Source organism: Salmo salar, chromosome ssa16 (assembly GCF_905237065.1).
Source record: "Salmo salar chromosome ssa16, Ssal_v3.1, whole genome shotgun sequence".
NCBI lineage: Eukaryota > Metazoa > Chordata > Actinopteri > Salmoniformes > Salmonidae > Salmo > Salmo salar.
The window spans coordinates 72,505,040-72,520,085 of NC_059457.1; the positions used below are offsets into that span (position 1 = coordinate 72,505,040).

The following is a 15,046-nucleotide window of genomic DNA, read 5'->3' on the forward strand; positions in this document are numbered from 1 at the left end:
CAACCCTGTTACTGGAGAGCTACCGTCATGTAGGTTTTCACTCCAACCCCAGTTGTAACTAACCTGATTCAGTTTATCAACCAACTAATTAATTTAATCAGGTCCATATGGTTCAAGAGAAAATGACATAATTAATGAAAAAAAGCATTTTAATCTACAATGTAATATGTATGTAAAATGTATGTATATGTAGCAAAAAAAGCTGTAAAAGAAACTAAGATATTTGTCCTCCAAAGGGGCTAAAAAAAAATCGAAATAAAAAAATAAACAATGACATAGTTTGCAATTAACTCTTCAACTGCCACCAGTATGGCCAAAACATTTACATTTAGATTGTGAAAATAAAAAAAAATGTCATGCTGAAACTCTCCTATTGGGGCTCCCAAGTGGCGCAGTGGTCTAAGGCACTGCATCTCAGTGCTTGAGGTGTCACTACAGACACCCTGGTTTGATTCCAGGCTGTATCACAACCGGCCATGATTGAGAGTCCCATAGGGCGGCGCACAATTGGCCCAATGTCCGGGTTTGGCCAGTGTATGCCGTCATTGTAAATAAGAATTTGTTCATAACTGACTTGCCTAGTTAAATAAATAAAAAATACAAAATTGACCAAGCATATGAATTAATGTTATTGCTGTAAAAAAACACTCTGGAAAATGTTTCAGTTGCTCATTAGCTTTCATACTATAATATGAGATCTCATACTGAGGAGACATCCTAAAGTTATCCTGTATGAAATAAAGGCCTTATCACAATGTGCCATTTAAAAGATCTTCAGGTCTGTTTTTATTCACTGCTATAAACATGTATATTGCAGCAATCCTCGCTAATGAGCCACCTTACAATTCCCACCAAGTAGGTTAACCCTGTTGGAAAGACGCAGTAGCGTGATTGCCTTTCACGACAGCAACTCGGGTTCTATTCCCATTCCCTCAATTCACAAAATTATTTTATTATGTTTTTTTTTGTGGATGTCATTCTGACATCCACTCTTGTGATGGCAAATTTAATCCATAATATTGCTGTGATGCAGATGAATGTTGACACTCTATTCCTTAGATACTGTGGTAGGGACTCAACCCCACTTTCATGGACACAATCATTGTTTTGAATTAAAATATAAATCATAAAACGATATTTATAGATTGAGTAATATTAAATGCGTGCTTTCTACATGAGCGACATTTATTGTGAAGACTGGACCTAGACCGGAAGTTATTGTCTCCTCTTCTCAAACATCGCATTAACAGCAAGCTAGCTATCTGTTTAGCTAACATTATCACAGTTTATCCTTCCATTTCGTTGCTAAACTTAGCTTTTATTTCCAATTAAGAATGTCAGAAAGAAAAGTGTTAAATGTAAGTACAATTATTGTTTACTATGTCTTGATTTATTCTCGATTCGCTGAAAACGGGCAGTTGTTTAGCGATTGCAATGTTTGCTAGCTAGCAGCAAGCGGCGTGTTAGCCAGGCTTGGCCATTGAAGCAAACACTTTTCCATGCTTATCATGACACCTAGTTACACAATAGTAGTTAGCTCAGTACGCTTAACTAGCTATATAGCTAGTAGTCGTACTCATTGTAACTAACTTGCTACAGTATCTCACAAGTGAGTACACCCCTCACATTTTTGTAAATATGAGTATATATATTTATGAGTATAAGAAATGACACTTTGCTACAATGTAAAGTAGTGAGTGTACGGCATGTATAACAGTGTAAATTTGCTGTCCCCTCAAAATAACAAACACACAGCCATTAATGTCTAAACCGCTGGCAACAAAAGTGAGTACACCCCTAAGTGAAAATGTCCAAATTGGGCCCAAAGTGTCAATATTTTGTGTGGCCAGCATCATTTTCCAGCACTGCCTTAACCCTCTTGGGCATGGAGTTCACCAGAGCTTCACAGGTTGTCACTGGAGTCCTCTTCCACTCCTCCATGACGACATCACGGAGCTGGTGGATGTTAGAGACCATGCACTCCTCCACCTTCCGTTTGAGGATGCCCCACAGATGCTCAATAGGGTTTAGGTCTGGAGACATGCTTGGCCAGTCCATCACCTTTACCCTCAGCTTCTTTAGCAAGGCAGTGGTCGTCTTGGAGGTGTGTTTAGGGTCGTTATCATGTTGGAATACTGCCCTGTGGCCCAGTCTCCGAAGGGAGGGGATCAGGCTCTGCTTCAGTATGTCACAGTACATGTTGGCATTCATGGTTCCCTCAATGAACTGTAGCTCCCCAGTGAACTCATGCAGCCCCAGACCATGACACTCCCACCACCATGCTTGACTGTAGGCAAGACACACTTGTCTTTGTACTCCTCACCTGGTTCCGCCACACACGCTTGACACCATCTGAACCAAATAAGTTTCTTGGTCTCATCAGACCACAGGACATGGTTCCAGTAATCCATGTGCTTAGTCTGCTTGTCTTCAGCAAACTGTTTGCGGGCTTTCTTGTGCATCATCTTTAGAAGAGGCTTCCTTCTGGGACGACAGCCATGCAGACCAATTTGATGCAGTGTGCGGCGTATGGTCTGAGCACTGACAGGCTGACCCCCCACCCCTTCAACCTCTGCAGCAATGCTGACAACACTCATACGTCTATTTCCCAAAGACAACCTCTGTATATGACGCTGAGCACGTGGACTCAACTTCTTTGGTCGACCATGGCGAGGCCTGTTCTGAGTGGAACCTGTCCTATTAAACCGCTGTATGGTCTTGGCCACCGTGCTGCAGCTCAGTTTCAGGGTCTTGGCAATCTTCTTATATTTTTTTTCAGATCCTCAGAGAGTTCTTTGCCATGAGGTGCCATGTTGAACTTCCAGTGACCAGTCAGTATGAGGGAGTGTGAGAGCGATGACACCAAATTTAACACACCTGCTCCCCATTCACACCTGAGACCTTGTAACACTAACGAGTCACATGACACCGGGGAGGGAAAATGGCTAATTTGGACATTTTCACTTAGGGGTGTACTCACTTTTGTTGCCAGCGGTTTAGACAATAATGGCTGTGTGTTGAGTTATTTTGAGGGGACAGCAAATTTACACTGTTATACAAGCTGTACACTCACTACTTTACATTGTTGCAAAGTGTCATTTCTTCAGTGTTGTCACATGAAACAAATATTTACAAAAATGTGAGGGGTGTATTCACTTTTGTGAGATACTGTATGTTTCCTGCCTATCTTTGCTTATGAGGATATACTGATTAGAGTAGGCTCCCACTGTACACTTTGAACGTTTTCATCTCTTTATGTGAATTGTGTTTGTCTATTTATTGTATGTTTTATTCTTGTTGTAGCTAATGACTGATAAAGGCAATGTGAATCAGATATTTTGTAGTTAAATTACACTGCTGACTGTGCTCGCTCTCCTGTAGAAATACTACCCGCCAGACTTCGACCCGGCTAAAATACCCAAACTCAAGCTCCCTAAAGACAGGCAGTATGTGGTCCGGCTGATGGCTCCCTTCAACATGAGGTATGTCAACACTCTACAACTCTGCCCTGAAACAGGTACCATGAGGTGTGAGTGAGTGAGTGAATGAATGCGTGTGTGTGCTCTGTCCCTGCATGTGTGCCTTGCAGGTGTAAGACTTGTGGGGAGTACATTTACAAGGGGAAGAAGTTCAACGCCCGTAAGGAGACTGTGATGAATGAGCTCTACATGGGACTGCCCATCTTCCGCTTCTACATCAAGTGTACAAGATGCCTGGCTGAGATCACCTTTAAGGTAAATCTGTTTCTGCATGTGTGTACTCACCCAGTGTTTGTCTGAAGACTGATCCATAAAACAGAAACTATGTCTTAGAACGTGTGTGTACTCACCCAGTGTGTGTTGTCTATAGACTGATCCGGAGAACACAGACTATGCCATGGAACACGGTGCCACAAGGAACTTTCAGGCGGAGAAACTTCTAGAGGAGGAAGAGAAGAAAATAACTAAGGACAGAGAGGAGGAAGAGTTGAACAACCCTATGAAGGTATATCTCTAGAAGCAGTGCTGGAGAACCTGACAGACTGATGATATGTTCTCTACCAGATTTCTAGAGAACAGTACTGATGTTGTGTTGAAGAGCCGTACTGATGATGTTCTGTTCTAGGTGTTGGAGAACCGTACACGGGACTCTAAGATGGAGATGGAGGTTCTGGAGAATCTTCAGGAGCTCAAGGAGTTGAACCAGAGACAGGCTTCGGTGGACTTTGAAGGAATGCTGGGAACGTACAAAGAGCTGGAGCAGAGGACCAAAGAGCAGGAGAAGGAGGAGGACGAGAGGGAGACACGGTGAGTACAGACAGAGAGAGGGAGATTGGTGAGAAGAAAGAGGGAAATTGTTAAGCAATTTTTTTGAGAAATGGTGCAAGTATAGCAAAATAACGAAATGGTTGTGTATGTGTTACAGGGAGATGCTAGAGAGAGCTCTAGTGAAGAGGTTAAGAGACTCTGACTCTGACTCAGACCAGGAGAGTGCGAGCAGCAGCAGACCAAAGAAACCCAGCACAGACAGACCTACTGACATCCTCACCACAGACAGACTCACTGACCCACAGGTAACACACACAGACCAAATACATACAGGCCTCACAATACATGTTAACCAACATGCCTACTTATGTCCTGTGTGTTGTTTCTGCAGGGCCTGTCAGTGGGGGGGATGATGAAGGCCAAGGTGGAGAGCTGGGAGAGAAGTGTGGGGGGGCTGGGAGGTGGAGGGGTACTGGGAACACTGGTGGTGAGGAAGAAACCAACGACCTCTGTCCCCAAACCTGGTACCACAGTAACTCCTGCAGGCGCTAACACACAGACAGGTGAGCTATGGAGGCTTTGACAGAAGCTGCAATATCGAAATGACTTCGTATACACTGGGGTGATTTCCTGCTTAAGGCGTCCGCATGCTTCAGTTCGGCAGGCGCCTAGCTGAACTAGTGTGCTTGCATACTCCTTTAAAAGACCTTCACTTGAAAAACGAGAAAAAAATCTGTAATAGTACTTTGTGCATTTTGAGACATTGTAGCCAGTGTTCACTTACTCAAATTAGAACTCAAGAAATCTGGCATACTTTTTTTTCTTTAAAAAAACAACAACTTTTTCTCCACAATTTCGTGATATCCAATTGGTAGTTAGTCTTGTCCCATCGCCACAGCTCCCGTATGGACTTGGGAGAGGCGAAGGTCGAGAGTCATGCGTCCTCTGAAACACGACCCTGCCGAGCCGCACTGCTTCTTGACACACTGCTCGCTGAACCCGGAAGTCCAGCCGCACCAATGTGTCGGAGGAAACATCGTACAGCTGGCGACCGAAGTAATTTTTGCCAAGGAGATCTTAGTCGTGCAATTTGACATCTAACTAAGATGTCTGGTGCAGTATTTCTCAATGAAAAAATTTGCATAAAAAACGAGTCGTCTCTCGTTGAATGACAACAAAGACTTTATTGAAGAATCTCTACTGTTGACCAATCACTGACGAAGGGGTGTAGACTTTGTCATTCTAATTTTGGTACTTCCTGCTTTGCAGTTTCAAAGGCAGCTGCTACCGTACCGACGGAGGCTACTAAGCCAATCACAGCACAGAATGGGTCGTCGTCGCTCAGCCTCCTGGGGGCGTATTCCGACAGTGATGACAGCAACAACAGTGAATGAGAGAGAGGCTGGTGATGCTTTGGCTAATCAAAATGCTCAGTCAGTGATGATTTTAAAACTACTGTATTTGTTTGAGTATATAGGAGAGTTAACTGAATTGTATCATCCTGTTTTGTGACCCCTACCCCCAATGTAATTAGTTTTCACCTGTGATTTTTGAAAATATATTTTGAAATGTCCATCTACCAACTACCCTCCAACTTTGTAAAGGTGTAAGTCATGTTTTGGCTTTTCATTAAATACTTATTTTCCTCTAAATCAGTGGTTCTCTAAATTATTTCTTGCACTGTGGCACATTCTAAACTATTTTCTCTTGGGTGTGGAGGTTGTAAATGTAGACCTGTGTTGCAGATAAACATTTCTATTTCTATTTTTGTTTAACCTTTTATTTATCTAGGCAAGTCAGTTAAGAACAAATTCTTATTTACAAAGACGGCCTAGGAACAGTGGGTTAACTGCCTTGTTCAGGGGCAGAAAGATAGATTTTTACCTTGTCAGCTCAGGGATTCGATCTAGCAACCTTTTGGTTACTGGCCCAACACTCTAACCACTAGGCTACCTGCCACAAAGAAGAGAGTTTACTTGATAACTGCATCTACACACAACTTTACCCAACGACCTCAATTCTCTGCTGTAGTAGGCTGCTTTTGTGAGTTTAGAACATGAAATCAATATGACAGAAGCCGATAACTTTTCCTAAAATGCACCTTGATTGAACTTCAAGTTATCACACTAAATTGGCTACTAAACAGGCACTGGTGTGGACTTGACTCAACAACAATCAAGTGATTGTAACAATGGCAACAACAAAAAAACTGCTCTCTCTCGCACACAGTCCAGTCATACTCCCCGCTTGTCCTGTGGAACTAGTCAGTTTAGATGTCCTCTTTCTCTTCCACCTCATCTGGCATGAAAAATTAGATTTGGCCCCTGTCTCCAATGCTGCACAGCACGTCAACTCTCTGCCTTTACATTCATTGTGACACGCTTGCATAGTGCCGTGGCTCTGACGTGGTTGGGGTGGTTTAAATGTATTGCTGCAAAGACGGCCTGCTTTAAATATTATAAATGTAAGCCAAAGTCTTTTTGGGGGGGTTTTTGTCAGTAAGAAAAATTATTAAATGTTGTCCCATTCTCAGTTTCGCTCACACGTCACTATCACTATGTGGTAAAGATCTCTGAGCCCGAGCCTCACACTGATTGGCATGATGAAGATGATTCTGGTCCAGTAGGAGTGACATTTTTGGAGAAAGTGGACCGCTGCCTTTTGGCTGACCCATATGTGGTTTCTGGTTGGGTGAAATTGGAATTGGGTCCTCCTGAATCAGTGAAGGTAACCAGAAGTGGACTTGTGATTTTTTTGGTGTGTTTCTTCCACCCAGAGAGAGCTGGGGATAAGACATGTTACTTGTTTTGCTCTAAGAAACAGGGTGCCGTTGAAAGGAGTGATTACTGGGATAAGGGTGGAGGTGGAGCAACTGTAATAGATGATTCCCAGTGTCTGTGACACCCGCCGTTTGGTGCAGCAGAAGAGTCACTGTCTGTCCTTTTTTAGTTTTAATTCTGAGTCGTGACCCCCAAGAGGTTTAATTGATACACAACTTTATAGGGTTAGGGTTAAGGTTCCCACATGGCCATACAGTGGGGGGAAAAAGTATTTGATCCCCTGCTGATTTTGTACGTTTGCCCACTTACAAAGAAATGATCAGTCTATAATTTTAATGCTAGGTTTATATGAACAGTGAGAGACAGAATAACAACAAAAAAATCCAGAAAAACGCATGTCAAAAATGTTATAAAATGATTTGCATTTTAATGAAGGAAATAAGTATTTGACCCCTCTGCAAAACATGACTTAGTACTTGGTGGCAAAACCCTTGTCAATCACAGAGGTCAGACGTTTCTTGTAGTTGGCCACCAGGTTTGCACACATCTCAGGAGGGATTTTGTCCCACTCCTCTTTGCAGATCTTCTCCAAGTCATTAAGGTTTCGAGGCTGACGTTTGGCAACTCGAACCTTCAGCTCCCTCCACAGATTTTCTATGGGATTAAGGTCTGGAGACTGGCTAGGCCACTCCAGGTCCTTAATGTGCTTCTTCTTGAGCTACTCCTTTGTTGCCTTGGCCCTGTGTTTTGGGTCATTGTCATGCTGGAATACCCATCCACGACCCATTTTCAATGCCCTGGCTGAGGGAAGGAGGTTCTCACCCAAGATTTGACAGTACATGGCCCTGTCAAATGATGCGGTGAAGTTGTCCTGTCCCCTTAGCAGAAAAACACCCCCAAAGCATAATGTTTCCACCTCCATGTTTGATGGTGTTCTTGGGGTCATAGGCAGCATTCCTCCTCCTCCAAACACGGCGAGTTGAGTTGATGCCAAAGAGCTCCATTTTGGTCTCATCTGACCACAACACTTTCACCAGTTGTCCTCTGAATCATTCAGATGTTCATTGGCAAACTTCAGACGGGCATGTATATGTATTCTTGAGCAGGGGGACCTTGCGGGCGCTGCAGGATTTCAGTCCTTCACGGCGTAGTGTGTTACCAATTGTTTTCTTGGTGACTATGGTCCCAGTTGCCTTGAGACCATTGACAAGATCCTCCCGTGTAGTTCTGGGCTGATTCCTCACCGTTCTCATGATCATTGCAACCCCACGAGGTGAGATCTTGCATGGAGCCCCAAGCCGAGGGATATTGACAGTTCTTTTGTGTTTCTTCCATTTGCGAATAATCGCATCAAATGTTGTCACCTTCTCACCAAGCTGCTTGGCGATGGTCTTGTAGCCCATTCCAGCCTTGTGTAGGTCTACAATCTTGTCCCTGACATCCTTGGAGAGCTCTTTGGTCTTGGCCATGGTGGAGAGTTTGGAATCTGATTGATTGCTTCTGTGGACAGGTGTCTTTTTACAGGTAACAAGCTGTGGTTAGGAGCACTCCCTTTAAGAGTGTGCTCCTAATCTCAGCTCGTTACCTGTATAAAAGACACCTGGGAGCCAGAAATATTTCGGATTGAGAGGGGGTCTAATACTTATCACCCTCATTAAAATGCAAATCAATTTATACAATTTTTGACATGCGTTTTTCTCTATTTTTGTTGTTATTCTGTCTCTCACTGTTCAAATAAACCTACCATTAAAATTATAGACTGATCCTTTCTTTATCAGTGGGCAAACATACAAAATCAGCAGGGGGATCAAATACTTTTTTCCCCCACTGTATTTCTATGTTACAGCTCTTGTTTACGAAAAACAGATGACAGAGTGGACTACCTGTGCTAATTAGCTATTTATGTCTCCAAACACCTTTGTGTCAACGGAAGACAGACGCCACAAATGTGTTTTCACAGAAAATTACTGTCAGCTGCAACCGTGTTAAAGAAACTGCTTTTAAACACAGCAATGTGACCGGGGACAATGGTATGGTTCAACAGTACAAATACAGCCTACACCCTTAGGGTTCTTGGAACTCAAAATGGCCCATCAAAAGGTTCTTCCAAGAACCCCATAGAAAGTTGGGTTCATGGTGGAACCTCCTTACTTGGTGGGGGTTCTTGCAGGTTTGCCCCTTGTGTGATCTAAATTGATATTGTTTTATGATGATACCATCTATCTTTACACATGTGCAAATCTTTCTAAAACAGAAAATGGACACAATTCAATGGATATCAATCAACAAAGAGGTAAGAATATGTAGGCTATAAGAATATGCTAAATGTAAAATAAAATAACTTTTGATAATGCTTTTCATACACATACCTTGTCTATAATGTAGAGGCCTATGGGATATTCATTGAAGAGGTAAGGGAGGAGGATGATAAATGTGATCTGCATAACATACCAATACCAATTGGCATACCTTTGTATGCCTCCTCGTCTGTATACCTACAGACACAAAAGTGTGCAATTCACTGTACCCTGCAATTACAAATGCGACCCTGTGCGCGTGACTAATAAAATCATCTAATCTATCTGGTTAAAACAGTGGACAGTAAGTGTATATTTAGCATTTGTGATATTATTTTGATGTAATATGAAAGTATAGGGATTTATGTTTCTAGAACAATACTGCAATTGAGAATCGATTCACGTTTAGATGGAGTATTTGTCTGTTTTGCCTTCCAGAGCCAATTCACCAATTCAACAGAAAATGTAAGGTCCTTGGACTAATGAGTAACATTAGGCTCCTTTAGTCCAATTTAGGGCTAACTGTAGGGGTGCTCATGTTACTGGGGATCAGAAGTGTCCAGTGCCAGAGAGGCAGGTTGAAGTTGCCATGTTCAGAGTTGTACAGAAGGTGTCTTATGCTGAGGCAGTGAAGAAAGTAGAGGAAGATGTGTCAAGGGTAAAGGATCCTAAAAGGCTCCAGGTGAGTTGTATAATTTTGCCAGTACAGAGTGATAGGCCTATGAATGAAATGTGCTTCAGTAAGGTTGGCTTTTTAGTGTTTATTGCTATTGGGTTCAACTGTCCTGCAGGAATAGAATGTAAAATCACAGAAAATAGGTGGCAGCTGCAGAGAAGTACTTGGGTTTACGAGATTTTACTGCAGAAGAGTAGTAGTGAATGGTAGTGTTCTGTCCACCCAGTCCGTCTGTCTGGTATAGGATCAGATAGGTTCAAAATAGTGAAATGGGGTGGTGGGTTTTTAATGAGTGAAGGGTTGGTTGGCAATACTTTGTATGCAAAGTATAATGGATTTATACTCCAGTCCATTTGGTGGCGGTAATGGGCCATTAATATTGGATGCCAACCGCCGTTAAATCCGAACCGAATAATACTTTCTTGTAGCTAGCTAACCCTTCTTATTATAGCTCAGTGAGCTAACCATTTCTGACTAAAATATTCGAATTAGTTAGCTAGATAGAAATTGTAACGTTAGCCAACTAGCTAGCTAGCTTGGTAAATGAAATAATATTTTACAAAATGCATTTAATCTTTGTTTTAAACTGACTGACGTAGCGTAGTTTATTTACGTTGGTGGCAGGCAAACTTGTTTTCTTCAGCTCAAGCGGAGGGAAGTTAACAAGCTAACGTTAGCTAGCTACAATGACATTTCTGTGAATTCATGGGGGGAGGACACACAATTAAATACGTCATTGGCCAACGACCCCGATTTCCATCAAAACGTAAGTATTGACAGTGTATCGTTTTTATATTATGCAAATAATAAGCTGCATAGCTAACGTTAGCTAGTTAACGTTATGTCTTCAATGTTGCACCAAACGTGACTAGCTAGCTAACATCAGCTGATTATAGCTAGCCAGCCAATAGCCAAACATTCGTAGGTAGATCCCTGACTAGCTTGTCTGTCGCTTTCCAGATTCAAACGAAATATAGCCTTCTTGTAAATAGAAGGATCTGGAAATACAGTACTATATCTAGCCAGCTAACAAACAGTTACTACTCTCTCAAACATTAGTTTGATGAATGCATTCCAGTTCAGCTACCTAGCTTTATCTAACTCCGATCCTCCTGTCACAAAGCATAGGTTAGGTTGGTAGCTAGTGTGATTGAAATATTCCTTTCTTTTGCTCAATATGTTATATATATTTAAACAACTAGGGCCAAGAGTTTTTCCTGTTCAGGTCCATCATGCCAGTCTTTCCTCCTCCTTTCAGGTCCACTGCCCATACCAATCAAGTTATGTCATTAGTTACATTAGAACGTTAATATTCCTCTAATATGACCTACCCTGATCACTTACATTGTCCAATGACTGACTGCCAGACCCAGTCTTTTATTCCCATATTCCCTCACACACCCGGTCTGATGAGCGTCCACTGAATGCCAGTGTGTGTTGTTTTTACTGATTCCATTGTCACGGTAAGCACATTATTGGAAGTGTTGACAGTGTTAGTTAGATATGATGTAATATTCTGCTTTATTCTCCTTCCCTCAGACCCATGGCAAAGTGGTTAAAGGACTACCTGAACTTTGGCAGCCGTCGTGACGCCCCCCAGCCGCTGCGTCCTGACTACACAGAGAGTGAGATCCTGAGGGCCTACAGAGCCCAGAAAGACCTGGACTTTGAAGACCCCTACCAGAGCGCAGAGAAACCACAAAATGGCTGCTACGGTGGCTGCAGGGGGACAGTAAGCCTGCATGCGTTTCCCGCCTTTGCTTCTGACCTTCCCAACGATGCAGAGGTGGGCAATGTTATATCTTATAGTACATGAAGTTGTGTTATGACCGTGTTATTACAGCAGAGGAGACTGGTTGGCGGAGATATAGGAGATATAGGACTGATTCAATGTAATTGCTGGAATGCGATGGCTCTAACAGTATCAAACACATGGCTTTACAGGTGTTATGACCATGTTATTACAGGTCTTTAAAGGTTTTTATAATGTATTCCAGGTGAAGGTGGTGTCTCCCAAACACAGGCTGATCAAGGTGGACTCTCAGGAGTTCAGTCGCAGTAAGGTCCCCCTTAGCCCCGTCACCATCCAACAAGAACCGGTATGGAATGACAGTTGTTGTTTTTGTTGTTGATCCTCTCCCTCTTTCATGTTCTTTGTATCCACACGATTCTCCTCATTTATGGCTTTGACTCTTTAGTATATATATTTTTTACCATTTTCCCTCACTATCCCACCCACCCTCCATCACTTTCTCTAGGTGCTTCCCTCTGCTCCTACAGCCGTAGGGGACTCCGACACCGACTACTCAGACCCTTTTGATGCCAGACCAGTTCCTCGGCTTAGAGCAGATTGGGAGCCTAACCCTAGCCCACACCTTACCTTGGACCTCAGCCCTATCACCAGTCCTACCGTGGTAGCCTTCAGCCCTAACCCTATCCTAGATCTCAGTCTCCGTCCAGGGCACAGCAGCAGCTACATGGAACCCTTTGAAGCCCAGAGGGTCATCACAGGTCGGCTCCTTTTAGCTGTTGCCTACACACCCACACCTTGGACTTCACGCCTGGCTGTCTAAAATGACTGACATACTACTGAGATGCATAGACTTATAGTTAATTTATTGATTGTGTGTGTAGAGCTCCAACAGGGCCCAGAGCGGGGCCGGCCAGGAGTGGGCAGTGGAAGGTCAGGGGTTGGGGTTGGGATCGGAGATCAACTCTATGATGACCCCTACGATGGGACTCGACATCGCCACTGGGGGGCGCCACCGCAGCAGCAGGGGAGAGAGTTCCTCAGGGATGAACCGGTAACAATCTTCTTCTTCTTCTTCTCTGTTTTGATTTCATCATCCTCCTACATCCTCTCTTCCTCTTCCAGAGAGAGGTCAGAGAGAGCAGGCTGCCCCAGGACGATGAGAGACCAGCAGAGGAGTACGACCAGCCCTGGGAATGGAAGAAGGACCACATCTCCAAAGCTCTAGCAGGTAGATATCTAATAGAGGAAAGCATAACTGAATTGTTGGGCTCTAAAATACATCATCTCTAAAGCTCTAGCAAGTAGACCAGTGCTCTGATCTGTTCTGGTGTAGGGGGCACTCAGTAGATGCTGCAGTTTTACATTTTAGCCATTTAGCCGACGCTCTTAACCAGAGTGATTTACAGGAGCAATTAGGGTTCAGTACCTTGCTCAAGGGCACATTTTTTTCACCTAGTCTGCTCGGGATTCTAACCAGTGACCTTTCGGTAACTGGCTCAACACTCTTAACTGCTAAGCTACCTGTTGCCCAGGTATTTAAGTAGTTGGCTAATAAAACTCTCCATTTGTAGTGAAGTTTGAGGGGGCAGAGTGGGAGAAGTCGTTAGCCCAGTCAGACCAGGCCAGACTACCCAGGACCAGCCCCACAGCCCCAGGGGGCGTAGCCAGCCTTCGGAGGCCTGGTGACACCACCCCTATCCTGGGTGAGAGAGTGGACCCCTGCCTGCCCCTGGAGAGACAGGTGTAAGTTCCTTCCCTCAACCGCTGACTCTCAGGATAATTCAAGAAGCTCCCCCTGGCCGTGTGTCACACTGTTTTGTGTCCCTTGCTATGCGCCAGACAGTAATATGTCCCCCTTGCAGGTGGTACCACGGTTCTGTGAGTCGTGCGGAGGCAGAGACTCTACTGACGTTGTGCAAAGAGAGTTCCTACCTGGTGAGGAATAGCCAGGCCTGCTCACAAGACTACTCTCTCTCCCTCAGGTACCTTTACACACTCTCCCTCTCTCATTCTAATGTTCTACATTATTCCAATCACATCATAGATCTGTTTTCCATATTTATCTAGGCCCTAATAAGGTGTTAAGGATTTTATAACGCTGATCTCTATTTCGCTCTCTCTCTTTTTCAGGAGTTGTCAGGGCTTCATGCATATGAAGTTCACTCGGAGTTCAGAGAGTCATTACGTCCTGGGAGAGAACAGTCCTCCATTCTCCTCTGTACCAGAGGTCATCCACTACTACACCATGCACAAACTACCTATCAGAGGAGCTGAACACCTGTCTCTGCTCTACCCTGTCATAGTACAGACCCTCTGACCCTTCTCTACTCTTTAGCTGCATCCCAACTGGCACCCTATTCCCAATGTAGTGCACTACTTTAGTGCACTCTGATCAAAAGTAGTGCACTATATAGGCAATAGAGTGGGACACGGATATTTATGATACTATTACTAGTACAGAAGGTGCTGTCATCTATGGAGATGCTAACATGGCTGCTGTGGAACTGTGATGTTATTCTTAGAGCATCAACATGGTTCTGGTGGAAACCACAATGGTTAAACTATTACAGTTGAAGTCGGAAGTTTACATATACCTTAGCCAAATACATTTAAACTCAGTTTCACAATTCCTGACATTTAATCCTAGTAAAAATGCCCTGTCTTAGGTCAGTTAGGATCACCACTTTATTTTAAGAATGTGAAATGTCAAAATAATAGTAGAGTGATTAATTTCTTTCACCACATTCCCAATGGGTCAGAAGTTTACATACTCAATTAGTATTTGGTAACATTGCCTTTAAATTGTTTAACTTGGGTCAAACGTTTTGGGTAGCCTTCCACAAGCTTCCCACAATAAGTTGGGTGAATTTTGGCCCATTCCTCCTGACAGAACTGGCATAACTGAGTCAAGTTTGTAGGCCTCCTTGCTCGCATATGCTTTTTCAGTTCTGCCCACACATTTTCTATAGGATTGAGGTCAGGGCTTTGTGATGGCCACTCCAATACCTTGACTTTGTTGTCCTTAAGCCATTTTGCCACAACTTTGGAAGTATGCTTGGGGTCATTGTCCATTTGGAAGACCCATTTGCGACTAAGCTTTTACTTCGTGACAGATGTCTTGAGATGTTGCTTCAATATATCCACATAATTTTCCTGCCTCATGAAGCCATCTATTTTGTGAAGTGCACCAGTCCCTCCTGCAGCAAAGCACCCCCACAACATGATGCTGCCTCCCCCGTGCTTCACGGTTGGGATGGTGTTCTTCGGCTTGCAAACATCCCCCTTTTTCCTCC

At 43.6% G+C, this 15,046-nt stretch overlaps 2 protein-coding genes across 3 annotated transcripts; both read left to right on the forward strand.

Annotated features, from left to right (window-relative positions):
• The first annotated feature begins 1,063 nt into the window (after positions 1 to 1,063).
• Positions 1,064 to 5,899, forward strand: LOC106574501 (splicing factor YJU2). The gene is made up of 8 exons (XM_014150417.2): positions 1,064 to 1,358; positions 3,382 to 3,482; positions 3,590 to 3,734; positions 3,850 to 3,984; positions 4,105 to 4,286; positions 4,405 to 4,552; positions 4,639 to 4,810; positions 5,517 to 5,899. The coding sequence occupies exons 1-8, from the start codon at positions 1,335 to 1,337 to the stop codon at positions 5,639 to 5,641; spliced, it is 1,032 nt and encodes a 343-aa protein (XP_014005892.1). The 5' UTR covers positions 1,064 to 1,334; the 3' UTR covers positions 5,642 to 5,899.
• A 4,502-nt stretch (positions 5,900 to 10,401) lies between these two features.
• LOC106574500 (SH2 domain-containing adapter protein F) lies at positions 10,402 to 14,533 on the forward strand. 2 transcript variants are annotated; one of them, XM_014150415.2, is made up of 9 exons: positions 10,402 to 10,766; positions 11,540 to 11,786; positions 11,998 to 12,099; positions 12,259 to 12,511; positions 12,635 to 12,804; positions 12,876 to 12,981; positions 13,325 to 13,496; positions 13,616 to 13,735; positions 13,884 to 14,533. In XM_014150415.2, the coding sequence occupies exons 2-9, from the start codon at positions 11,544 to 11,546 to the stop codon at positions 14,068 to 14,070; spliced, it is 1,353 nt and encodes a 450-aa protein (XP_014005890.1). In that variant the 5' UTR covers positions 10,402 to 10,766; positions 11,540 to 11,543; the 3' UTR covers positions 14,071 to 14,533. The 2 variants fall into 2 exon arrangements, with proteins under 2 accessions (XP_014005890.1, XP_014005891.1); XM_014150416.2 differs by having other exon boundaries at positions 11,540 to 11,732; positions 13,884 to 14,532.
• Positions 14,534 to 15,046: the final 513 nt, after the last annotated feature.

Excerpts from the sequence above, each read along its gene's own strand:
- LOC106574501 (XM_014150417.2), top strand. The coding sequence starts at position 1,335 with ATGTCAGAAAGAAAAGTGTTAAAT. Across the intron at positions 3,483-3,589 it reads ATGGCTCCCTTCAACATGAG|GTGTAAGACTTGTGGGGAGT; the intron begins GTATGTCAACAC and ends TGTGCCTTGCAG. Across the intron at positions 3,735-3,849 it reads TGGCTGAGATCACCTTTAAG|ACTGATCCGGAGAACACAGA; the intron begins GTAAATCTGTTT and ends TGTTGTCTATAG.
- LOC106574500 (XM_014150415.2), top strand. The coding sequence starts at position 11,544 with ATGGCAAAGTGGTTAAAGGACTACCTGAACTTTGGCAGCCGTCGTGAC. Across the intron at positions 12,512-12,634 it reads AGCCCAGAGGGTCATCACAG|AGCTCCAACAGGGCCCAGAG; the intron begins GTCGGCTCCTTT and ends TTGTGTGTGTAG. Across the intron at positions 12,982-13,324 it reads CATCTCCAAAGCTCTAGCAG|TGAAGTTTGAGGGGGCAGAG; the intron begins GTAGATATCTAA and ends CTCCATTTGTAG.